The sequence below is a fragment of the Heterodontus francisci genome, chromosome 11 (genome assembly GCF_036365525.1).
Source record: "Heterodontus francisci isolate sHetFra1 chromosome 11, sHetFra1.hap1, whole genome shotgun sequence".
NCBI classification, from domain to species: domain Eukaryota; kingdom Metazoa; phylum Chordata; class Chondrichthyes; order Heterodontiformes; family Heterodontidae; genus Heterodontus; species Heterodontus francisci.
The window spans coordinates 116,246,910-116,272,515 of NC_090381.1; the positions used below are offsets into that span (position 1 = coordinate 116,246,910).

Genomic DNA, 25,606 nt, shown 5'->3' on the forward strand with positions numbered 1-25,606 from the left:
TTGCAAATGCTTCAGCCTTATCTTTTGCACTGATGTGCTGGGCTCTGCCATCATTGAGGATGGGGATATTTGTGGAGCCACCTCCTCCAGTTAGTTGTTTAATTGTCCACCACCATTCACAGCTGGATATGGCAGGACTGCAGAACTGATCTGATCCATTGGTTATGGGATCACTTAGCTCCGTCTATCGCGTGCTGCTTAAGCAAATTGGCACACAAGTAGTCCTGGCCTGTAGCTTCACCAGCTTGACACCTCATTTCGAGGTATGCCTAGTGCTGCTCCTGGCATGCCTGCCTGCACTCTTCATTGAACCAGGGTTGGTCTCTCGGCTTGATGGTAATGGTAGAGTGGGAAATATGCCAGGCCATGAGGTTACAGATTGTGGTCGAGTACAATTCTGCTGCTGATGGCCCACAGCACCTCATGGATTTCCAGTTTTGCATTGCTAGATCAGCTCGAAATCTATCCCATTTAGAGTCATACTGCACAGAAACAGGCCCTTCAGTTCATCGTGGCAATGCTGGCCATCAAGCATCTAACTAATCTAATCCCATTTTCCAGCACTTGGCCCATAGCCTTGTATGCTTTGGCGTTTCAAGTGCTCATCTAAATACTTCTTATATGTTGTGAGGGTTCCTGCCTCTACCACCTCTTCAGGCAGTGCATTCCAGATTCCAAACACTCTCTGGGTGAAATTTTTTTCCCACAAATCCCCTCTAAACCTCCTGCCCCTTACCTTAAATCTATGTCCCCTGGTTATTGACATCTCCGCTAAGGGAAAGGTTTCTTCCTATCTGACCTATCAATTCCCCTCACAATGTTGTAAACCCCAATCATGTCCCCCCTCAGCCTTCTCTGCTGTAAGGAAAACAACCCTTGCCTTTTCAGTCTCTCTTCATAGCTGAAATGCTCCAGCCAAGGCAACATCCTGGTGAATCTCCTCTGCACCCTCTCCAGTGCAATCACATCCTTCCTATAGTGTGGTGACCATAACTGTACACAGTACTCCAGCTGTGGCCTAACTAGCGTTTTATACAGCTCCATCATAACCTCCCTGCTCTTATATTCTATGCCTCGGCTGATAAAGGCAAGTATCCCAAATACCTTCCTAACCACCTTATCTACCTGTGCTGCTGCCTTCAGTGATCTATGGACAAGTACACCAAGATCCCTCTGACCCTCTGTACTTCCTAGGGTCCTACCATCCATTGTATCTTCCCTTGCCTTGTTAGTCCTCCCAAAATGCATCACCGCACACTTCTCAGGATTAAATTCCATTTGCCACTGCTCTGCCCATCTTACCAGCCCATCTAGTTGGTCCTATAATCGAAGAATTTCCTCCTCACTATTTACGACACCACCAATTTTCGTGTCATCTGCGAACTTACTTATCATACCTCCTATAGTCTTGTCTAAATTTTAGCACGGTGGTAGAGCCACACAACATGATGGAGGGTATCCTCAATGTGAAGACAGGACTTCATCTCCACAAGGACTGTGCGGTGGTCACTCATACCAATATTGTCGTGGACAGATGCATCTGTGGCAGGCAGATTGGTGAGGACGAGGTCAAGTATGTTTTTCCCTCTTGTTGGTTCCCTCACCACCTACCGCAGACCCAGTCTAGCAGCTATGTCCTTTAGGACCCAGCCAGTCGCAGTGCTACCGAGCCACTCTTGGTGATGGACATTGAAGTCCCCCACCCAGACTACATTCTGCACCCTTGCCACCCTCAGTGCTACCTCCAAGTAGTGCTCAACATGGAGCAGTACTGATTCATCAGCTGAGGGGAGGTGGTAATCACTGGTGGGACAGGACATACCCGGGGATTATGATGGTGGTGTCTGGGACATTGTCTGTAAGGTATGATTCCGTGAGTATGACTATGTCAGGCTGTTGCTTGACTAGTCTGTGGGACAGTTCTCCCAACTTTGGCACAAGCCCCCAGATGTTAGTAAGCAGGACCTAGCAGGGTCGACAGGGCTGGGTTTGCCTTTGTCATTTCCGGTGCCTAGGTCGATGTGGGTGGGTCCATCCGGTTTCATTCTTTCTTGACTTCGTAGCTACACTCTACAACTGAGTGGCTTGCTAGGCCATTTCAGCGGGCATGTAAGAGTCACCCACATTGCTGTGGGTCTGGAATCACATTTAGGCCAGACCAGTTAAGGACAGCAGATTTCCTTCACTAAAGGCCATTAGTGAACCAGATGCGTTTTTACAACAATGGTTTCATGGCCATCATTAGACTAGGCTTTAATTCTAGATTTATTAACTGAATTCAAATTCACCTTCTGCTGCGGTGGGTTTCAAACCCATGTCCCCAGAGCAATACCCTGGGTCTCTGGGTTACAATACCACTGTGCTGCGACCTCCCCTTGATGGGGCATTAACCTGTTACCTCCCAAGCTCTGAAACAAACTTTTTCTTAATGGATTCATTCTAAACGCACCTGGCTGGAGCCTTGTCTGCCTCGATCTCCTCCAAATTTGCGTAAATTTCTGTTAGCCTGCTGCTCTCCGTACCATCGCTCCTGTAAGAGAAAGTCACAACAACAATTATATTTGCAGCTTACCAGTTGAACTCCAACATCATAACTCGAAGCTAACGTGCATCTTTCTCTTTACCCATTTTCTCTCCACTCCTAACTTTCACTAGGATACAGTATGTGGTGTGCTGGTCTCTCTAAATACCTGAGTTCAGAATCATAGAAAAATTACAGCACAGGAGGAGGCCATTCAGTCCGCCATGTCCGTGCCGGCCGAAAAAACTAGCCACCCAATCTAATTTCACTTTCCAGCACCTGGCCCATAGCCTTGCCGGTTACAGCACTTCAGGTGCATGTCGACGTACCTTTTAAAAGTGAGGGCTTCTGCCCCTGGCAGTGAATTCCAGACACCCACCACCCTCTGGGTGAAAAAGTTTTTCCTCATGTCCCCTCTAATCCTTCTATCATTCACCTTAAATCTCTGCCCCCTGGTAAGTGACCTCTCTGCGAGGTGAAACAGGTCCTTCCTGTCTACTCCACCTAGGCCCCTCATAACCTTTAAGTCAGTGTGTTTCACATCCAAGAACACTGGCAGGCAGTTCAAAGTCGAGCCCAATCCCACTCTCAACTGACCATCACATTCACACTTTCCCAACAGGGGGGTCACTGGAACAGTAACCCGGAGCTTGTGTGCCCTTCCTTTACCCAGGCAGCACTCAGGTCAGTACAAGCACCTAAGGCAACGCGAACAGAGATCAAATGAGATTTTCAGCTCTGCGTGTTTCAGCTGCACACTGACTACTGACTGAGAAACCAGGACAGTATTATCCCATTTACAATAGCTTCCTTCAATTTATGTGCTCCTTTGAACTGGGAAAAGTGGCAAGTTCCTCCGAAGTTCACCACAGTTTCAGAGCAGTCACATTACTCAATGGTCCAAAAAGGAGCCAAAGGCAGTCCTTAATCTGGTGGAACACTCCTCTCGCAGGTATCGGGGAGGGGAAGTTGAGGAGTACGGAGCACACAGCGCTAGTACAACACTTCATATCCCTTTAAAACAGAATGTTTGCTAAAGCAGAGTTTCATTCCTCATTGATACAAAAGACAGCTGCCAACAGGAATGACTGGATAAAAAAGTTTTGCTGACTGAAGTCTGGTGCAGCAGCTGCGACAGCAGTTGCCCATCTTCCAAAGTTGTGTCTGTAACTACGATAAATTTAGTTTCTCAAAGCTACTTTTGTTGAATAGACTTACAGTTTAATAAATCTGTTTGGCTGCTTACAGCCCAAGTCATATTCCAGTGCAGTGCTTATTCTACTGCCTAAAAGTAGAGAAAGATTGTGAGATATAATCAGCAGGCTAAGATGACTCCCTTTTCAGTTTTAATCAGCCTTGACCTGGTGGTAGCACTCATGCCTGGGTCATAAGGTTGGGGGTTCAAATCTCACTCCAGACCACTGATCATATAGTGAGAGTCTACAGGACAGAAACAGGTCCAACTTATCTATGCATTTATGCTCCACACAAGCTTCCTCCCACTTAAAGTCTACCCAATCATAGAGTCATAGAGTTATACAGCACAGAAACAAGCCCTTCGGCCCATTGTGTCTGTGCCGGCCATCAAGCACCTATCTATTCTTAACCCATATTCCAGAACTTGGCCTGTAGCCTTGTATGCTCTCGTGTTTCAAGTGTTCATCTAAATATTGTGAGGGTTCCTGCCTCTACCACCCCTTCAGGAAGTGTGTTCCAGATTCCAACCACCCTCTGGGTGAAAAAGGTTTTCCTCAAATCCCCTCTAAACCTCCTGCCCCTTACCTTAAATCTATGTCCCCTGGTTATTGACACCTCTGCAAGGGAAAAAGTTTCTTCCGATCTACTCCCCTCATAATTTTGTATATCTCAATCAGGTCTCCCCTCAGCCTTCTCTGCTCTAAGGAAAACAACCTTAGCCTATCCAGTCTCTCTTCATAGCTGAAATGCTCCAACCAAGGCAACATCCTGGTGAATTTCCTCTGCACCCTCTCCAGTCCAAGTGCAATCACATCCTTCCTACAGTGCGGCGACCAGAACTGTACACAGTACTCCAGCATTGGCCTAACTAGTGTTTTGTACAGCTCCATCCATCATAACCTCCCTGCTCTTATATTCTATGTCTCGGCTAATAAAGGCAAGTATCCCATATGCCTTCCTAACCACCTTATCTACCTGTGCGGCTGCCTTCAGTAATCTATGGACCCTCCGACCTTCTGTACTTCCTAGGGCGCTACCATCCATTGTATATTCCCTTGCCTTGTTAGTCCTCCCAAAATGCATCACCTCACACTTCTCAGGATTAAATCCCATTTGCCACTGCTCTGCCCATCTTACCAGCCCATCTATATCGTAATCTAAGGCTTTCCTCCTCACTATTTACGACACCACCAATTTTTGTATCATCCAGAAGGGAGAGAATGGCAACCCTGCACGCCTCCAATTAAATGCCTGCTGAGCTCATGGTGGAACTCATTAACAGGCTTGTCAGCAGCAGTTTTCAATTTTTAAAAGGAGGACATGGGGTAAACACCTTGTCTGGACTAAAAATTAAAATTTAAAAATTAGGTGTTTCCCACATAAGATTTCCCACATTTTTTTCTCTCAGAGGGTTGTTTGTGGAATTCTTTTCCTCAGAGAGCAGTGGGGGCAGGGTCATTTAATATTTTTAAGGCTGAGTTAGATGGATTCTTGTTTGACAAGGGAGCCAAAGGTTATAGCAGATAGACTGGAAAGTACAGTTGAGGACGCAATCAGATCAGCCATGATCTTATCAAATGGCGGAGCAGGCTCAAGGGGCTGATTGGCCTACTCCTGCTCCTAATTCGTATACCTCCCATATTCAGTCTAAATCATTAATGTATACTACAAATAGTTAGGGTAGCGGCACCAAACCCTGCCGTACACCACTGGTCACAGGCTTCCAATTGCAAAAACAATCCTTGACCATCACCCTCTGCCTCCTGCCACTAAGCCAAATTTGGGTCCAATTTGCCCTAGATCCCATGGGCTCTTACCTTCTTAACCAATCTCCCATGTGGGACCTTATCAAAAGCCTTACTGAAGTCCATGTAGACTAAATCAACTGCTTTACCTTCATCTACACATCTAGTCACCTCCTCGAAAAATTCAATCAAGTTTGTTAGACATGATCTCCCCCTGACAAAGTCATGCTGACTATCCTTGAATAATCCCTGCCTTTCCAATTGGAGATTAATCCTGTCCCTCAGAATTTTTTCCAATAGTTTCCCTACCACTGATGTTAGACTCACCGGCCTGTAATTACCTGGTTTATCCCTGCTATCCTTCTTGAATAACGGTACCACGTTCGCTGTCCTCCAGTCCTCTGGCACCTCTCCTATGGCCAGAGAGGATTTGAAAATTTGTGTCAGAACCCCTGCTATCTCCTCCCTTACCTCACATAACAGCCTGGGATACATCTCATCTGGGCCTGGGGATTTATCCACTTATAAGTCTGCTAAAACCTCCTCCCTTTCCATGCTAATTTATTCAAGTACATCACAATCCCCTCCCTGATCGCTACACCTACATCGTCCTTCTCCATAGTGAACACAGATGAAAAGGAATCATTTAAAACCTCACCTAGGTCCTCCGGCTCCACACACAGATTGCCACTTTGGTCCCTAATGGGCCCTACTCTTTCCCTGGTTATCCTCTTGCCCTTAATATAAAGCGCCTTGGGATTTTCCTTTATCTTGCTCACCAGTGTTTTTTCATGCCGCCTCTTCGCTCTCCTAGTTACATTTTTAAGTACCCCCTACACTTTCTACACTTGTGTAGGGCCTCCGCTGTTTTCAGGGCTCTGAATCTGCCATAAGCCTCCTTTTTTTCCCCTTATCCAATCCTCTATATCCCTTGACATCCAAGGTACCCTGGAACAATCGGTTCTACTCTTCACCTTTACAGGAACATGTTGGCCCTTCTAATAAATAATCTAATAATGGCCAGGACATAGATCACAAAATGGTTACAGCACAGAAGGCCATTTGACGTGTTGAGTCCTTGCCAGTTCTCTGTAAAGTAACGCTCCCTTCCCTTTCCCCGTCGCCCTGCAAAATCATTTCTCTCCAGGTGCTTATCCAATTCTCTTTTGAAAGCCATGATTGAATCCGCCTCCATCACAGTCTCAGTCAGGGCTTTCCTGATCCTAATACTCGCTGCATAAGAAGGTTCATCCTCATGTCGCCATTAGTTCTTTTGCCAATCACCTTTAGTCAGTGTCCTCTGGTTCCACCACTGGGAACAGTTTCTCCCGATCTACTCTGTCTGGACCCCTCATGATTTTGAACACCTTCAACAAATCTCTTCTCAACCTTCTTTTCTCTGAGAACAACCCCAACTTCTCCAATCTACGCACATAACTGAAGCCCCTCATCCCTGGAACCTTTGTCGTAAACTTTTTCTGCATCCTCTCTAAAGCGTGCACATTCTTCCTAAAATGCGATGCCCAGAATTGGACGCAATACTCCAGTTGAGGTTGTTATGGGTGCTTCCATTTTATTGTTAAAGTTTGAAGATTTGTGGTTTAAAACTCAGTGGGTTGAGACATGGACAATGGTTTGAAAAGGCAGTTGGAAAAAACGTGCCAAGAGAACAACACCCAACTCAGTCTGTTCCAGCTCTTTGAAAAAGCCTACCATTTTCCATCTCTTGAGAAGCTGAGAAACAAGTATAAGAAAGTGCCTGAAAGCTCTTTTGCAGCATTTTCTCCTGGAAATCCTACCCAAACTGATCTTCAACATCGCCTGCCAAGAACAGTTCTAGGAAGATCCCAGTGACAGCAGTCTATACTTATTTGGGACGCCAAACCATTTAAGGACCTCAGACATCTTTTCACATCTTCTCTTTTTTCTTCAAGAATTAACAAGTATTTTGACCAACATATTCTCGAGTTTTTTTTGGTACCAGAGCTCTAAAAAGTAAATCTCTTTATTTTTACTTTTAACTGGTGTATGTGTGTGTCAGGGGCTAAGGTAAAAAGGGAAGTTTTATATTTCAATTTGTGTGTTTATGCTTTGCTTCATTACTGGTTAAGACTTGTTTTATTATAAACTGATAATTTTGTTGTTTATTAAAGAAACCTGGTTAGTGTGTTTTATTCTGGGATATAAATAGAGTCTGATTGGCTGTATCGATAAATGGGAAAAAAATTTAAATATATATTGTGACCTGTGGAGAAGTGGAACTCGAACAAACAGCGCACTTCTCCCACCTCGGTCGTAACATATAATTGGGTGCTCGTCCGGGATAACCCGACCTCGACGACGTACAATTGTAAGTGGGGTAATAATAACTGAAAGGAGGAAAAGAAGAAAACAGGTTTCTTGTGCAGTAGATTAAAAGTTTACTCTACCAGAATATCTTTAACAGTTGCTGCGACCTTTCTGGGGAAGGAGGATGTATTCCTGAGTGATTTGAGAAACTTAACCAAGGATTTGACAGAACTGTTGGTGTTGGGAGTTAAAAACCAGGAGATAAGAAAGCAGACATAATTGAACTAATAGCACACCATTTGAAATTGGAGGGCGGCAGCGACAAACCAGAGGGGAATGCAGTTGAATTAGCTAAAATTCAGTTACAAATGAAGCAGCTTGAGCAGGAACAGGTTTGACCAAAAAAAATAGAAATGAGAAAACTTGAACTAGAATTTCAAACAGAAAGTGAAAGAGAAGGAAGGGAATTCGAATTAAAGAAGATGGAACTAAGACAAAGGGGTGGTCTTTGCTCCAGTGAAAGTTCTGGTGGGGACAAATCCGACTCCAGCCCAGGACCCTCCCTAAGTTTGACGAAAGGGACGTGGAGGCATTTTTCATTTCTTTTGAAAAGATAGCCAAACAGATGAAGTGGCCATAGGAAGGCTGGACACTGCTTATGCAAAGCAGGTTGATGGGCAGAGCTCATGAAGTTTATACCATGCTTTCTAAGGAAGCTTCTGCAGATTATGACATGACAAAAAAGGCTATTTTCGCTGCATATGAGTTGATCCCTGAAGCTAACCAGCAGAAATTTTGGAACTTCCGGAGATTGTATGGGTAGACTTATATAGAATTTGAGATGGTAAAATAAATTAATTTTGATCGTTGGATACAGGTACTAAAGGTAGAGGCCATGTATAAGAACCTTAGGGAATTAATTAATTAATCAGAAGGCATCAACAGCCAGACAGGCAGCAGAAACTGCTGATGATTATGAGCTTGTGGATAAGCCGAAACCCTTTGTCCATCACCCCCACAAACCCGAGAAGGATAGAAGGTGGGAGGGTGAAAGGAAGGCAAGTAGCTGGGACAAGAAGGGACAGCTGGAAACGCCCCGGGATCTCCTTCTCAGGGCAAAAGGGAAGAAGCTGAGTGTGGAAGTGAGGTCGGTAAGCTTAAATGTTACCATTGTCACAAGGTGGGACACCTTCGCGCAGAATGCTGGAAGATGCTGGGTAAACCCATGGGACTTATTGGATTACACAAAGACAATGTACAGAAAGGGGCCTTGACCGAGAGTACAGCAGATCAGGCTGTAGCTCTGACTGCAGTTGTAAGGCCAAGTACAAAAACCACTGAGAGTGCAGGAGTTGTGAATAAAATATCTGAGAGTTATAGAGATTTCTTGTCAAAAGGAAAAGTAACTTCTTATCCCTCAAGTGAGGCAAATAAACCTACAGTTATACTTAGAGATACAGGAGCCACCCAAACTCTTTTGCTGGGGAAAGGCATAACACTTCCACGAGACAGTGCACTGAATGCCAAGGTTTTGGTGAATGGTATTGTCGTGGAATATATACCCGCCCCTTTGTATCGGGTGCACCTAAAGTGTGACCTAATGTCTGGAATGGTAACTGTAGGAGTTGTCCATAGTTTTCCAGTAGATGGAGTTGACCCACTCCTTGGGAATAATTTGGCCAGAGCGAAGGTAGTAGCTTCACCAGTAGTCATGGAAAAACCAAGTTAAAGAGACAGAACATTTGCAGGCAAAGGTTCCAGGAATTATTCCTTCATGTGTCGTAACCCGAACAATAGCGAAACAAGTTCCATTGTCGAAGGTAAAATTGGCACTACAGACAGATAACAGAATATCTGAAACTTTCTTTGGGGATTTGAATAATCCGAAGGAAATGTTTAAGAAGTCTTGTCTGATCAAGGCTCAGCAAGCCGATCCAAAGTTAAATGAAGTGGCACAATCAGCTCGAACAGAAGCTGAGGCAAAGGGAGTTCCAGAAGGCTATTATATTAAAAATGGGATTCTGATGAGGAAATGGAGGCCTCCTCACTGATCTGTGGATGAAGAATGGACAGTTGTTCATCAGATAGTGTTACTGCCAAAGTATCGCAGGGAACTATTAAGGATAGCCCATGAAATTCCTATTGCGGGACATGTAGGGATCCGGAAAACCAAGTCACGTATAAGTCGACATTTTTACTGGCCAGGTCTTTCCAAAGACGTGGTGTAGTTTTGTAAAACGTGCCAGATTGAGAGAAAAGCGCAACCTGCCATAAAACTGGCACGTCTAATTCTCATATCAGTTATTGGGGAACCATTTAGTAGGGTATTGGTAGACTGTGTAGGGCCTTTACCGGAAACAAAAGCAATATATACTCACTATCATGGATATGGCTACTCGGTTCCCAGTGGCCATTCCCTTGAGAACAATTTCTGCTAAGGCAGTGGTAGAGAAGTTAACCCAGTTCTTCACTAGAGATGGATTACCGATTGAGATTCAGTCGAATCAAGGTACTAATGTTATGTCTAAAATATTTCAGCAAGTTATGGGTAATTTGGGTATTACACAGATAAAGTCTTCAGCATACCACGAACAGACACAAGGAGCTTTAGAAAGGTAGCATCAGACCCTCAGAATGATGATCAGGGCATACTTCCATGAATAACCCCACGATTGGGATAAAGGGCAACAATTTCTTTTGTTGACCACTGGGATTCACCTCATGAGTCGATAGGTTTTAGTTCTTTTAAATTAGTTTACGGACATGAGATAACAGGTCCTCTAGAACTAATTAAAGAAAGGTTTTTAGAAGAGAGGGATGAATCTTCTGTAATAAAAGTAAAACACTGCAGATGATGGAAATCTGAAATAAAACCAAAAAGCGCAGGAAACACATAGCAGGTCTGGCAGCATCTGGGGAAAGAGAAGCAAAGCTAACGTTTCAGGTCAGTGACCTTTCATCAGAACTGGCAAAGGCGAGAAATGCAACAGGTTTTAAGCAAATAAAATATGGGTGGGGCAAAAGAGAACAAATAGGAAGGTGTTGATAGGACAGAGGGTCACAGAGAATAACTGACAAGGTGGTCATGGGGCAAAGACAAAGAGTGTATTAATGGAGCGGTGAAATACAAAGCGTTAGTGCAGAGAAGGTGTTAATGACAGAATAATGAAAGCCCTAGCCAAAAGTAAAACATGAAAAAAACTGTAATGATGACACAAACTATAATTAAATGAAATAAAAAATACAAAGTAAAACTAAAAAGGGGGCCAGTCATGCTCTGAAATTATTGAACTCAATGTTCAGTTCGGTAGACTGTAGCGTGCCTAATCGGTAAATGAGGTGCAGTTCCTCGAGCTTGCGTTGATGAATCTTCTGTGTTAGGTTATGTATCCATGTTCCAGAAACGGCTCATGGGAGCTTGCTCAGGAACACCTTAAAGCTTCCAAACAACATTGAAAAAATGGGCAGTCAAGCATACTAAGACCTGAACATTGCAACCAAGGGATGAGGTGTTAGTATTACTGCCTTTACAGAGTGAACAGTTGAAAGCAAGGTTCAGAGGTCCACATAAAGGGTCAAGAGAATTGATACAGTAAAGTATTTGACTGACACCCCAGATTGCTGGAAAAAGAATCGACTGGGTCATATCAATATGTTAAAATAATATCATCGCCGGGAGGAGGATAAGCAAGGAGGAGGTATGTCAGGTAGTAGTGAAGGATGAAAGGGATAGATAGTGAGGATGAGGCAGAAGGAGGCATAGATAATTCTCAAATTCTCCAGGGGAGGCGGTGGTGTAGTGTTATGTCACTGGAAGAGTAACCCAGAGACCCAGGGTATTGCTCCTCACGACAGAGGTGGAATTTGAATCCAATTAATAAAAATCTGGAATTTAAAAAAGCTAATGATGGCCATGAAACCATTGTTGATTGTTGTACAAGCCCATCTGGTTCACTAATGTCCTTCAGGAAGGAAATCTGCTGTCCTGACCTGGTCTAGCCTAAATGTGACTCCAGACCCACAATAATGTGGTTGACCCTTACATGCCCTCTGAAATGGCCTAGCAAGTTACTCAGTTGTATCTAACTGCTACAAAGTCAATAAGGAATGAAACCAGATGGACCATTCGGCATCGCCCAGAAGCAGCAACGGCAAACCCAGCCCTGTCGACCCTGCAAAGTCCTCCTTACTAACATCTGGGGGCTGTGCCAAAGTTGGGAGAGCTGTCCCACAGACTAGCCAAGCAACACCTTAGCATACTCACTGAATCATACTTTACAAACAATGCCCCAATCAACGCCGTTACCATCCCTGGGTATGTCCTGTTCCACCGTCAGGACAGATCCAGCAAGGGTGGCAGCACAGCGGTATAGAGTTAGGAGGGAATTGCCCTGGGAGCCCTCAACATCGACTCCAGACCCCATGAAGTCTCGTGGCATCAGGACAAACATGGGCAAGGAAACCTCCTGATTACCACCTACATACCACCCCCACCGCCCCAAAATCACCTGATGAATCACTACTCCTCCATGTTGAGCACCACTTGGAGGAAGCACTAAGGGTGGGAAGAGCGCAGAATGTACTCTGGTGGGGGACTTCAACCTCCATCACCAAAAATGGCTTGGTAACACAACTACTGACCGAGCTGATCGAGTCCTATAGGACATAGTTGCTAGACAGGGTGTGCGGCAGGTGTTGAGGGAACCAAGAGGGAAAAACATACTTCACCTCGTCCTCACCAATCTGCCTGCCGCAGATGCATCTGTCCATGACAGTATTGGTAGGAGTGACCACCGCACAGTCCTTGTGGAGACAAAGTCCCATCTTCACATTGAGGATACCCTCCATCGTGTTGTGTGGCACTACCACCGTGATAAATGGGATAGATTTCAAACAGATCTAGCATTGCAAATTGGGCATCCATGAGGCACTGTGGGCCATCAGCAGCAGCAGAATTGTATTCAACCATAATCTGTAACCTCATGGCCCAGCATATCCCCCACTCTATCATTACCATCAAGCCGGGGGACCAACCCTGGTTCAATGAAGAGTGCAGGAGGGCATGCCAGGAGCAGCACCAGGCATACCTCAAAATGAGGTGTTAAGCTGGTGAAGCTACAAGCCAGGACTACTTGTGTGCCAAACAACATAAACAGCATGCGATAGACATAGTCCCATAACCAACGGATCAGATCTAAGCACTGCAGTCCTGCTACATCCAGTCGTGAATGGTGGTGGACAATTAAACAATTAACGGGAGGAGGTGGCTCCACAGATATCCCCAATGAAGGGGAAGTCCAGCACATCAGTACAAAAGATAGGGTTAAAGCATTTGCTTATATTATTATAGGAAGGATGTGATTGCACTGGAGGCGGCGCAGAGGCGATTCACCAGGATGGTGCCCGGGATGGAACATTTAAGCTATGAAGAGAGGTTGGATAGGCTTGGGTTGTTTTCGCTGGAGCAGAGAGGACTGAGGGGTGACCTAATCGAGGTGTACAAGATTATGAGGGGCAGGGACAGGGTGGATAGGGAGCAGCTGTTCCCCTTAGTTGAAGGGTCAGTTACTAGGGGACTCATGTTTAAGGTGAGGGACAGGAGGTTTAAGGTGGATTTGAGGAAGAACTTTTTTACCCAGAGGGTGGTGACAGTCTGGAATGCACTGCCTGGGAGGGTGGTAGAGGCATTTGCTGAGCAATAACCTGCTCACTGACGCTCAGTTTGGGTTCCACCAGGGGCCACTCAGCTCCAGACCTCATTACAGCCTTGGTTCAAACATGGACAAAAGAACTGAACTCAAGAGATGAGGCAAGAGTGACTGCCCTTGACATCAAGGCAGCATTTGACAGAGTATGGCATCAAGGAGCCCTAGAAAAACTGGAGTCAATGGGAATCGGGGAAAACTCTCCACTGGTTGGAGTAGTACCTAGTGCAAAGGAAGATGGTTGTGGTTGTTGGAGGTCAATCATATCAGCTCCAGGACATCACTGCAGGAGTTCCTCAGGGCAGGTCCTAGACCCAACCATCTTCAGCTGCTTCATCAATGACCTTCCTTCAGTCATAATGTCAGAAGTTGGGATGTTTGCTGATGATTGCACAATCTTCAGCACCATTCGTGACTCCTCAGATACTGAAGCAGCCAATGTAGAAATGCAGCAATATCTGGATAATCTCCAGGCTTGAGCTGATAAGTGGCAAGTAACATTCGCACCACACAAGTGCCAGGCAATGACCTTCTCCAACAAGAGAGAATCTAACTATTTCACCTTTCTGTTCAATGGCATTACGATCGCTGAATCCTCCACTATCAACATCCTGGGGGCTACCATTGACCAGAAACTGAACTGGAGTTGCCACGTAAATACCATGGCTACAAGAGCAGATCAGAGGCTAGGAATCCTGCAGCGAGTAACTCACCTCCTGATTCCCCAAAGCCTGTAACCATCTACAAGGCACAAGTCAGGAGTGTGATGGAATACTCTCCACTTGCCTGGATGGGTGCAGCTCCAACATCTCTCAAGAAGCTTGACACTATCCAGGACAAAGCAGCCCGCTTGATTGGCACCCCATCCACAAACATTCACTCCCTCCACCACCGACACACAGTGGCAGCAGTGTACATCATCTACAAGAGGCACTGCAGCAACGCACCAAGGCTCCTTAGACAGCACCACCCAACACCACCACCTGCAAGTTCCCCTCCAAGACATGAATCATCCTGACTGGGAACTATATCACCGCTCCTTCACTGTCGCTGGGTCAAAATCCTGGAACTCCCTTCCTAACAGCACTGTGGGTATACCTACACCACATGGACTGCAGCAGTTTAAGGCAGCATCTCACCACTACCTTCTCAAGGGCAATTAGGGATGGGCAATAAATGCTGGCATAGCCAGCGACACCCACATCCTAGGAATGAATAAAGAACTTCTGACTATCAGGTTAGCTAATACTGAATTGCTAGGGAGATTGGACACTATGCTTTCACATTTAGAAGAACAACAACATGAAGACCTAACAAGGCTACTCACAGCATTTAAAACAGTCTGGAGGGATAAGCCAGGATGTACAACCTTATCCATACATGATGTGGATGTCGGTGAATCCTTTCCTGTAATACAGCATCCTTATCGCTTAAGTCCAGAGAAACAGGCCCAGGTAAAAGCAGAAATCCAATACATGCTGGAAAAACACCTAATAGAACCCATTGAAAGCAGCTGGAGTTCGGCAGTGGTATTAGTGCTTGATCCTGACGGTTCAACTAGACTCTGTATAGACTACAGAAGTTAATGCAGTAACAAAGGCAGACTCCTACCCAATTCCTTGCTTGGAACACTGTATTGACAAAGTGGGCCATGCCATGTTTCTTACAAAAATAGATTTATTAAAGGGATACTGACAAGTTCCTTTAACACCCTGAGCTAAAGAAATCTCGGCCTTTGTCACACCAGACGGTCTTTTCTAATGCCTAGGGATGCCATTCGGTCTAAAGATCTTTCAGAGACTAATGAACCAAATGGCAGCCAGTGCCCCTAACTGTGTGGTTTACCTTGATGATGTGCTGGTATACATCGACACTTGGAAGGACCACTTGGAACAACTAGAAGCTCTGTTTACAAAATTACCATCAGCTGATTTAGTAATAAACCTTGCCTGGATTGAATTTGTGAAAGCGAGAGTGATCCATCTCGGGCATATAGTAGGGCAAGGACAAGTGTTGCCAAGACAAGCACAAGTACAAGCATTGATAGAATTCCCTACCCCTAAGACAAAGCGAGAAATCATAAGGTTTTCGGGGATGTGTGGTTTCTACTGCAGGTTTGTAACAAATTTTAGTACAATAGTTGCTCCACTGACAGATTTACTGCAGAAAAAGAAAACCAAGGTTGTGTGGTCCGGGAGTGCCAAGAAACTTTTCAGAGGCTGAAAGCCATTTTAGTTAATGAACCAATGTTGACTGCTTCAAATTTCAGAAAGCCCTTCAAGGTAGCAATTGACGCTAGTGACCCGAGGGCCATTGCAGTCCTAATACAAGACGATGAATTGGGCATAGGAAGGCCAGTGGGATACTTTTCAAAAAGCTAAATCGACGCTAAAAAGGATATTAAACAGTGGAAAAAGAAGCCCTCGGTCTATTATTGGCTCTTAAGCATTTTGAAGTTTAGGTCTGTCATGGCTAGAGAGAGACACTGGTATATACTGATCATAACTCCCTAGGCCTTTGTGGAAAATTCAAAAACCAGAATGCCAGACTATTCCGATGGAGTTTCATATTGCAACCTTATCACTTAAAGATTATCCACACTGCGGACAAAAATAATAATTGCAGATGCTTTATCGAGAATTTAACTTTGCTTTGCATTATATGAATGCAAAGATAGTAGAAAGCAGAACTGTATTAATTACAGGTGAGAGTGAACGAGTATGAGTTTTAAAATGTTTCCATCTTGTGCTTTAACACTTTGTAATGTCATTTTAAAAATGCATTTCATTCCTCCAAGGGTGCAGCTGCTATGAGAGTGCTATTTTTTTGAAAGATATGTTTAATAACTTAGTTATGGACATTGATTCATCTGAAAGCTTGAAGAGATGCTGAACTTTGTGTTTTTTTTTTAATGAAGAGGTCACCAGAAGGCTTCGTTGACTTGGCTTATAAACAAGCCCATACTGGAAGGCACCTGTTTTCAGATAAAATAGCAGCAAGGAGCTTGTTGTTTTAACTTGAAGATGTCTACAGAGAAATGACAGGTCAAGATTTATAGGGATCAGGAGGCTTGATTCTTGTGACATTGTTTCGGTTATGCTTTGGACAGTGAGTTGGAGGGTAAACTGCTTGGAGGACAGTTGGTTTTTGCCTGCCAAGGAAACCCAGCTCATCTCTTTCTCTCTTTTGGAAAGAAACCCTGCATATCCAGTGCGTCAGTCTCCTCTTCCTGTATTTGAAGAAACCCTGCATATCAAATAGTGGGAACTGAAATCCCTGTTGCCGCATTTCTGCAGTAAGACCTATCTAAAACCTCTGTTGCTGCATTTCTTGGAAAGTCTACCCAAACTGATCATCAACATCTGGAAAGAACTGTTCCCGTGAGATCCCAGTGACAACCGGCTATACGCATTTGGGACGCCAAATTAAAACAAAGGACATCTTTCCATATTTCTATGAAAGTGACTCTGTTCTGATAAATAAAAATTTCAAAAAAGGGATTTTTAGTAAGCTAAATAAATGTTTAATCAAGGAGACAGTGAGGGCTGATCTGCAACAGTGTTATGGTTTGTCACCTGGTTTGGACTAAGCTAAAGGCAGAAACCATGGCAACAGGAGCAGAAAACTGACACTCTTTGATTGGACAAGTAGTAGCAGGTACAGAACATCTGGGCGGAAAACTGCCAAGCTGTTAGTCAGAGTATGCATGCATCAAGTCTGGAAGGAGATACAAGTCAAGTGCTGAAGTGCCAAAGAACAGAAAAAAGGAAAGAATTCCAAGCAGGAACAGAAGATTATAACCCATCTTGTTTTCTTGCAATTCCCTAAAAGACTCGGTGAATTTCGAAGTGTCATTTCGTCTTATTCCTGCATTTCAAGAAGGGCCGCTAAATTGCCTTTCAACGCTGTTTGTAAAAGAACTTTTTTTAAAGACCTATCTGTGTGCTCAGAAGGTTGGACTGAATACCAATTTGATCAACATATCGCACCTGTTTACTTCAAGAAATGAGCAAGTGATCTATTTGTGTTTTCTTCTTCTCTATCACAGAGCTGATATAAAAATCCTGTTTTTTATTTTATTTTTTCCGGTTAACCGATTTAGGTATAGGAATATTTTTATGTGTGAGTACGAGTGTGAATGGACTAAGGTTTCAAAAGGAGTGGAGTACTTGTTAAATATTAATGTTGGATATTTAAAAATTTGATCTATGTGCTATTGTTTTACTTTGTTACAAGTGAAGACTTGTTTTATAATAAACTGTTACTTTTGCTGTCCACAAACCACTGACCACCTCTCGGCGCTTACCCATTGTCACTTGAGACAAGGGGGCCAAAGAAGAATTTTGTTGTTCAGTAAAGAAACCTAGATTAGTGTGTTCTATTCTGGGGGAAAAATAGTATCTGATTGACTGTTTCAACAAGTAGAAAACTTTAAAGAATATGTTATGACCTGTGGAGAGGTGTGACTAAATTAACAGTGCACTCCTCCCGCCTTGGTCGTAACAATATCTTCTCTTCTTCAAGAATTAGCAAGTCTTTAACCCATGTGTTTTTTTTTGTCTTTTTGTAATAGAGCTCTAAAACGCAAACCCCTTTAGTTTTCCGGTTAACCGGTGTATGTGTGTATGTGTGTGTGAGGGGGCTAAGGTAAAAAAAAAAGGAGCTTCTATATTTCAATGTGTGTTTATGCTTTACTTCGTTACTGGTTAAGACTTTTTTTTTATGATAAACTAATAATTTTGCTGTTTGTTAAAGAAATCTGGTTGGTGTGTTTTATTCTGGGATAAAAATAGAGTCTATGATTCACCGCATCAGTAAGTGGGAAAAAATTTAAATCTATGTTGAGACCCGTGGAAAAGTGGAACTAGAATAAACAGTGCACTCCTCCCGCCTCAGTTGTAACAGTTTACTACTGCAAACGTATCACTTAAAGGTTATCCACATTGCGGGAAAAAATAATGTAATTGCAGATGCTTTATCTGGAATCTAACTTTGCTTTGAGTTATCTGAATGCAAAGATGGTACAAAGTAGAACTGTATTAGCTACAGGTAAAGAGTGAATGAGAATGAATGTGAAAAGGTATTTTAAAATATTTCATCCATTTTTTTCACACTTTGTAATGAAACGCATTTAAAAATGGTGTTTCATTCCTCCAATGGTGGAGGTGTTAGGAATGCTCCCATTTTTTGGTTAAATTTTGAAGATTTGTGGTTTAAAAATGGAAAAGGAGTCCATAGATGTTTTTCTTTACAAGGGTCACTGAGACGTCTGGACTGTAAACAGTTACTGGAAGGCACCTGTCTTCAAATAATTACCCAGCAGGGTTTTTTTTTTACTTGCGGAAAGATGTTTACAAACAAGTGACAGGTCACGGTTTATAGGGGTCAGGAGACTTGACTCTGGTGACATTGCCTATATCTCAGCCCACTGCCTAAAAACAATGGTTTGAAAAGGCAGTTGGAGAAAACCTGCTAAAAGAGCAATATCCAACTCAGTCTGTTCCAGCTCTTTGAAAAAGCCTGCCAGTTTCCCATCTCGAGAAACTGAGAAGCAAGTATAAGAAACTGCCTGACAGCTCTGTTGCTACATTTTTTCCTGGAAAGCCTACTCAAACTGATCTTCAACATCGCTTGACAAGAACTGTTCCAGGAAGATACAAGTGACAGACGTCTATGTTTTTGGGACGGCAAACCTAAAAGGACCACTGACATCTTTTCATATCTTCTCTTTTTTCTTCAAGAATTAACAAGTATTTTGACCAACGTATTCTTTTTTGGTTTCTTTTGTACTAGAGCTCTAAAGAGTAAATCTCTTTTTCCGGTTAACCTGTGTATGTGTGTGTGTGAGGGGCTGAGGTAAAAGAAGAACTTTTATATTTTCAATCTAAGTGTTTATTCTTTGCTTCATTACTGGTTAAGACTGGTTTTATAATAAACAGATAATTTTGTTGTTTGTTAAAGAAACCTGGTTGGTGTGTTTTATTCTGGAATAGAAATAGAGCTATGATTGACTGTATGGGTAAGCGGGAAAAAACCTAAATATATGTCATGACCTTTGGAGAGGTGGAACTAGAATAAACAGTGCACTCCTCCCGCCTCGGTCGTAACAAGGTTGAACTAAAGGCAGCAGAGGCAAGCAAACACGACCATCTGCAAGTTACCCTCCAAGTCACACATCATCCTGACTTGGAACAATGTCACTGTTCCTTGACTGTCGCTGGGTCAAAAAGGTTGAACATTCATCATAACTTCCTTGCTTTTGCACTCTATGCCTCTAAGACGGAGAATTACCCTGCTTTTCTTCAAATAGTGTTGTCAGATCTTTTACATCCGCCCAAGAGGACAGACAAGGCCTTGGTTTAATGTCTCATCCAAAGAAAGCACTTGCTTATTTTTTTGTGGGATCTGAGCGTCGCGGGCAAGGCCAACATTTGCTGCCCAGCCCTAATTGCCCTTAAGAAGGTGGTGTTGAGCCGCCTTCTTGAACCACTGCAGTCCATCTGGCGCAGGTACACCCACAGTGCTACTAGGAAGGGAGTTCCAGGCTTTTGACCCAGCGACAGTCAAGGAACAGTGACATTGTTCCAAGTCAGGATGATGTGTGACTTGGAGGGTAACTTGCAGATGGTCGTGTTTGCTTGCCTCTGCTGCCTTTATCCTTCTGGTAGTAGAGGTCACAGGTTTAGAAGGTGCTGTGGAAGGAGGCTTGCCGACAATGCAGCACTTAGGACTAAACCAGAGTGTCAGCCTATAATTTGTGCTCAAGTCCCTGAAGCAAGGTGCACAACCTACAAGTAGGTCACAACCGACTGACTTCAGAGCTGAATGTGCTACCACTGAGGAATGGCTGACATTGGACTGAGGGAACACTGCACCGTCAGAGGTGTCATCTCTTGGATGAGCAGTGGGAGGCAAAGGGGTTCAGAGTAAACATATTCCCACAAAAAGGGCGTGATGGCCAAATCTAGAGCCCCACGGATGTCAAGGTGCTTACAGGGTAAGATAAGGCAGAAAAGGAAAGCTTATGTCCGACACCAATAATTCAATACTACAGAAAGCCAAGTGGATTATAGAAGGGAGGAGGGATGGAATCAAAAAGGAAATTAAGAAAGCAAAGAAAGGACATGAAAGAATATTGACAAGCAAAATCAAGGTGATCCAAAGATGTTTTATTAATATATTAAGTGTAAAAGGATGACTAAAGAAAGAGTAGGACCCATAAAAGAACAAAAAGGTAACCGATGCGTAGGGGCGGAAGATGTTGGCATTGTTCTGAATGAATACTTTCCGTCTGTCTTCACAAAAGAAGGGAACAATGTAAATACTGTAGTTAAGGAAGAGGGGTGTGAAGTATTAGATGTGATAAACATAGGGAGAGAGGAAGTATTAATGGGATTAGCATCCTTGAAAGTTGATAAATCACCAGGACCAGTTGAAATGTACTCCAAGCTGTTAAAAGAAGCAAGAAAGGAAATAGTGGAAGCTCTGACCATCATTGTCCAGTCCTCCCTGGATACAGGTGTGGTGCCAGAGGATTCGAGGACTGCTAGCATTGTACCTGATTAAAAAGGGAGCAAGGGTTAGACCACATAATTACAGGCCCATCAGTCTAGCCTCAGTAGTGGGCAAATTATTGGAATCTATTCTGAGAGACAGGATAAACTGTCAGTCACTTAGAAGGGCACAGATTAATTAAGGATAGTCAGCATGGATTTGTTAAGGGAAGATCTTGTTTGACCACTTTGATCGAATGTTTTGAACATGCAACAGGAAGATAGATGAGGGTAGTGCAGTTGATGTGGTCTACATGGATTTTAGCAAGGCTTTTGACAAGCTCCCACATGGTTAAAAAAATAAAAGCCCATGGGATCCAGGGAAATGTAGCAAGGTGAATATAAAATTGGCTCAGTTACAGGAAACAAAGACTAATTGTTGATGGGTGTCTTTGCGACTGGAGAGCTGTTTCCAGTGGCGTTCTACAGGGCTAAGTATCACAGAATAATAGAGTGAAGAGGCCCTTCGGCCCATCGAGTCTGCACCAATGCATTACAACACCTGACCTGTCTACCTAATCCCATTTGCCAGCACTTGGCCCATAGCCTTGAATGTTAAGACGTGCCAAGTGCTCATCCAGGTACTTTTTAAAGGATGTGAGGTAACCTGCTCTACCACCCTCCCAGGCAGGGCATTCCAGACTGTCATCACCCTCTGGGTAAAAGAGTTCTTCCTCAAATCCCCCTTAAACCTCCCGCCCGTCACCTTAAACTTGTGACCCCTCGTAACTGACCCTTCAACTAAGGGGAACAGCTGCTCCCTATCCACGCCCCTCATAATCTTGTACACCTCGATCAGGTCACCCCTCAGTCTTCTCTGCTCCAGTGAAAACAACCCAAGCCTATCCAACCTCTCTTCATAGCTTAAATATTCCATCCCAGGCAACATCCTGGTGAATCGCCTCTGCACCTCCTCCAATGCAATCACATCCTTCCTATATGGGCGGCACAGTGGCTAGCACCGCAGCCTCACAGCTCCAGCGACCCGGGTTCAATTCTGGGTACTGCCTGTGTGGAGTTTGCAAGTTCTCCCTGTGTCTGCGTGGGTTTCCTCCGGGGGCTCCAATTTCCTCCCACGTGCCAAAGACTTGCAGGTTGATAGGTAAATTGGCCATTATAAATTGCCCCTAGTATAGGTAGGTGGTAGGGAAATATAGGGACAGGTGGGGATATGGTAGGAATATGGAATTAGTGTAGGATTAGAATAAATGGGTGGTTGATGGTCGGCACAGACTCGGTGGGCCGAAGGGCCTGCTTCAGTGCTGTATCTCTAAATAAATAAATAATGTGGCGACCAGAATTGCATACAGTACTCCAGCTGTGGCCTTACCAAAGTTCTGTACAACTCCAACATGACCTCCCTGCTTTTGTAATCTATGCCTCGATTGATAAAGGCAAGTGTCCCATATGCCTTTTTCACCACCCTATTAACTGCCCTTCAGCCTTCAGAGATCTATGGACAAACACTCCAAGGTCCCTTGTTCCTCGGAACTTCCCAGTGTCAGGCCATTCATTGAATACTTCCGTGTCACATTACTCCTTCCAAAGTGGATCACCTCACACTTTTCAGCGTTAAATTCCATCTGCCACTTTTCTGCCCATTTGACCATCCCATCGATATCTTCCTGTAACCTAAGACACTCCACCTCACTGTTAACCACTCGGCCAATCTTTGTGTCATCCGCGAACTTACTGATCCGACCCCCCACATAGTCATCTATGTCGTTTATATAAATGACAAACAATAGGGGACCCAGCACAGATCCCTGTGGTACGCCACTGGATACTGGCTTCCAGTCTCTAAAACAGCCGTCTGTCATCACTCTCTGTCTCCTACAGCTAAGCCAATTTTGAATCCACCTTATCAAGTTACCTTGTATCCCATGTGCATTTGCTTTCTTGATAAGTCTCCCATGTGGGACCTGGTCAAAGGCTTTGCTGAAATCCATGTAAACTACATCAACTGCACAACCCTCATCTACACACCTGGTCACATGCTCAAAAAATTCAATCAAATTTGGTAGGCATGACCTCCCTCTGACAAAGCCATGCTGACTATTCCTAATCAAATTTTGCCTCTCCAAGTGGTGATAGATTCTCTCCTTCAGAATTTTCTCCAATAGTTTCCCTACCACTGACGTGAGACTCACTGGTCTGTAGTTCCCTAGCTTATCTCTACAACCTTTCTTAAATAGTGGGACCACATTAGCTGTTCTCCAGTCCTCTGGCACCTCCCCCATGGCCAGAGAGGAATTAAAACTTTCGGTCAGAGCCCCTGCAATCTCCACCCTTGCCTCCCACAGCATCCTGGGACACAAATCGTCCGGACTTGGAGATTTGTCCACTTTTAAGCCTCCAATACCTTGTCACTCCCTATGACAATTTGCTCAAGAACCTCACAGTCTCTTTCTCTAAGTTCCATATCTACATCCTCTTTCTCTTGGGTGAAGACCGATGTGAAGTATTCGTTCAACACCCTACCAATGTCCTCTGGCTCCACCCACAAATTTCCCCCTTGGTCCCTAATGGGTCCTACTCTTTCCCTGGTTATCCTCTTCCCATTGATATACTTATAGAATATCTTGGGATTTTCCCCACTTTTACCAGCCAGAGTTTCTCATATCCCCTCTTTGCTCTCCTAATTGCTTTCTTAAGCTCCATCCTACACTTTCTGTACTCCACTAATGCTTCCAATAATTTGCTCTCCTTGTATTTGCTAAAAGCCTCTCTTTTCCTTCTCATCGTACCCTGAATGTTTCTGGTCATCCATGGTTCTCTGAGCTTGTTGCTCCTACCTATTACCCTAGAGGGAACATGTTGGGCCTGTACCCTCCCCATTTCCTTTTTGAATGCCCCCCACTGCTCTTCTGTAGATTTCCCGACAAGTAACTCTTTCCAGTCTACCTTGGCCAGGTCCTGCCTTATTTTACTAAAATTCGCTCTCCCCCAATCCAAAACCTTTTTTTGCAACTTGTCTATTTCTTTCTCCATAACAAGCTTAAATTGTACCATGTTGTGGTCGCTATCACCAAAATGCTCCCCCACCAACACATCAACCACCTTCATTCCCCAGAATTAGGTCCAGCACTACACCCTCCCTTGTTGGATCTTCTACATATTGAGCTAAAAAGTTCTCCTGTATACATTTTAAGAACTCCACTCCATCTAAGCCCTTAACACGATGACTATCCCAATTAATGTTGGGAAAGTTGAAATCACCTAATATAATTACCCTATTATTTTTACACACCTCTGCGAATTGCACACATATTTGCTCCTCAATTTCCCGCTGACTATCCGGGGGTCTAGAATAAACACCGAGCAATGTGGCTGTCCCTTTTTTATTCCTAAACTCTACCCATAAAGCTTCATTTGATGCCCCCTCCAAGATATCATCTCTCCTTACTGCAGTAACTGACTCCTGAACTAATATTGCAATGCCCCGAGTCCCTTGCTTTTTGTGGTATATATTAACAATTTGGATATAAATGTAGAGGGCATGATCAAGAAGCTTGCAGACGACACAAAGATTGGCCCTGTGGTAGATAGAGAGGAGGACAGCTGTAGGAAGATATTGATGGACTGGTCAGGTGGGCAGAAAAGTGGCAAATGGAATTCAATCTGGAGAAGTGTGAGATGATGCATTTGGGGAGGTTAGACAGGGCAAAGGAATACACAATTAGTGGGAGAATACTGAGAGGTGTCGAGGAAGTGAGGGACCTTGGAGTGAATGTCCACAGATCCCTGAAGGTAGGACAGTTCGATAAGGTGGTTAAGGGGTCATATGGAATCCTTTAATAAAAAACAGAAAGTACTGGAAATACTCAGCAGGTCAGGCAGTATCTGTGGAGAGAGAAACAGAGTTAACATTTATCAGAACAGAGAGGGTACAGAGGAGATTTATGAGGATGTTGCCAGAACTGGAAAAATGCAGCTATGAGGAAAGATTGGATAGGCTGGGGTTGTTCTCCTTGGATCTGAGAAGGCTGAATAGAGATCTGATTGAAATGTACAAAATTATGAGGGGCCTGGATGTGAAGGGACAATTTACCTTAGCAGAGGGGTCAGTGACTAGGGGGCATAGATTTAAAGTGATTGGTAGAAAGATTAGAGGGGATATAAGAAAAATGTTTTTCACCCAGAGGGTGTTGGGGATCTGGAACTCACAGCCTGAAAGGGTAACAGAGGCAGGAACCCTCAACTCATTTAAAAGGTGTCTGGATATGCACCTCAAGTGCCATAGGCTGCAGGGCTACAAACCAAATGCTGGAAGGTGGGATTAGACTGGGTAGCCCTTTTTTTTTGGCTGGTGCAGACACGATGGGCCAAGTGGCCTCTTTCTGTGCCGTAAAATATCTATGATTCTATACTAAACCATTGGCTCATTGCTGTTTGTAAATTGGCTGCCATATTTCCTCGAACAACATAGTGGCCATACTATTAAAGTATTTCACTGGCCGTGAAGCACTGTGGAATGTCATGAGGCCATAAAATATGTTATAGAAATGTGAGTTAGTGTTAGGGTTACCAGCCCGTCAGAACTGAGGGTTCACCTACAGGAGTATTGAGACTTTGAACTAGAGGGAAACAAAACTC

The 25,606-nt window shown here is 44.0% G+C and overlaps 1 protein-coding gene across 1 annotated transcript in view; it reads right to left on the reverse strand.

The window, feature by feature from the left end:
* abcf3 (ATP-binding cassette, sub-family F (GCN20), member 3) overlaps nucleotides 1-25,606 on the reverse strand; it is a 158,704-nt gene that overhangs the window by 53,301 nt on the left and 79,797 nt on the right. Inside the window, exon 8 of the mRNA XM_068042825.1 lies at nucleotides 2,450-2,530. Within this exon, the coding sequence (XP_067898926.1) occupies nucleotides 2,450-2,530 (81 nt within the window). The remainder of the gene's footprint in view (nucleotides 1-2,449; nucleotides 2,531-25,606) is intronic.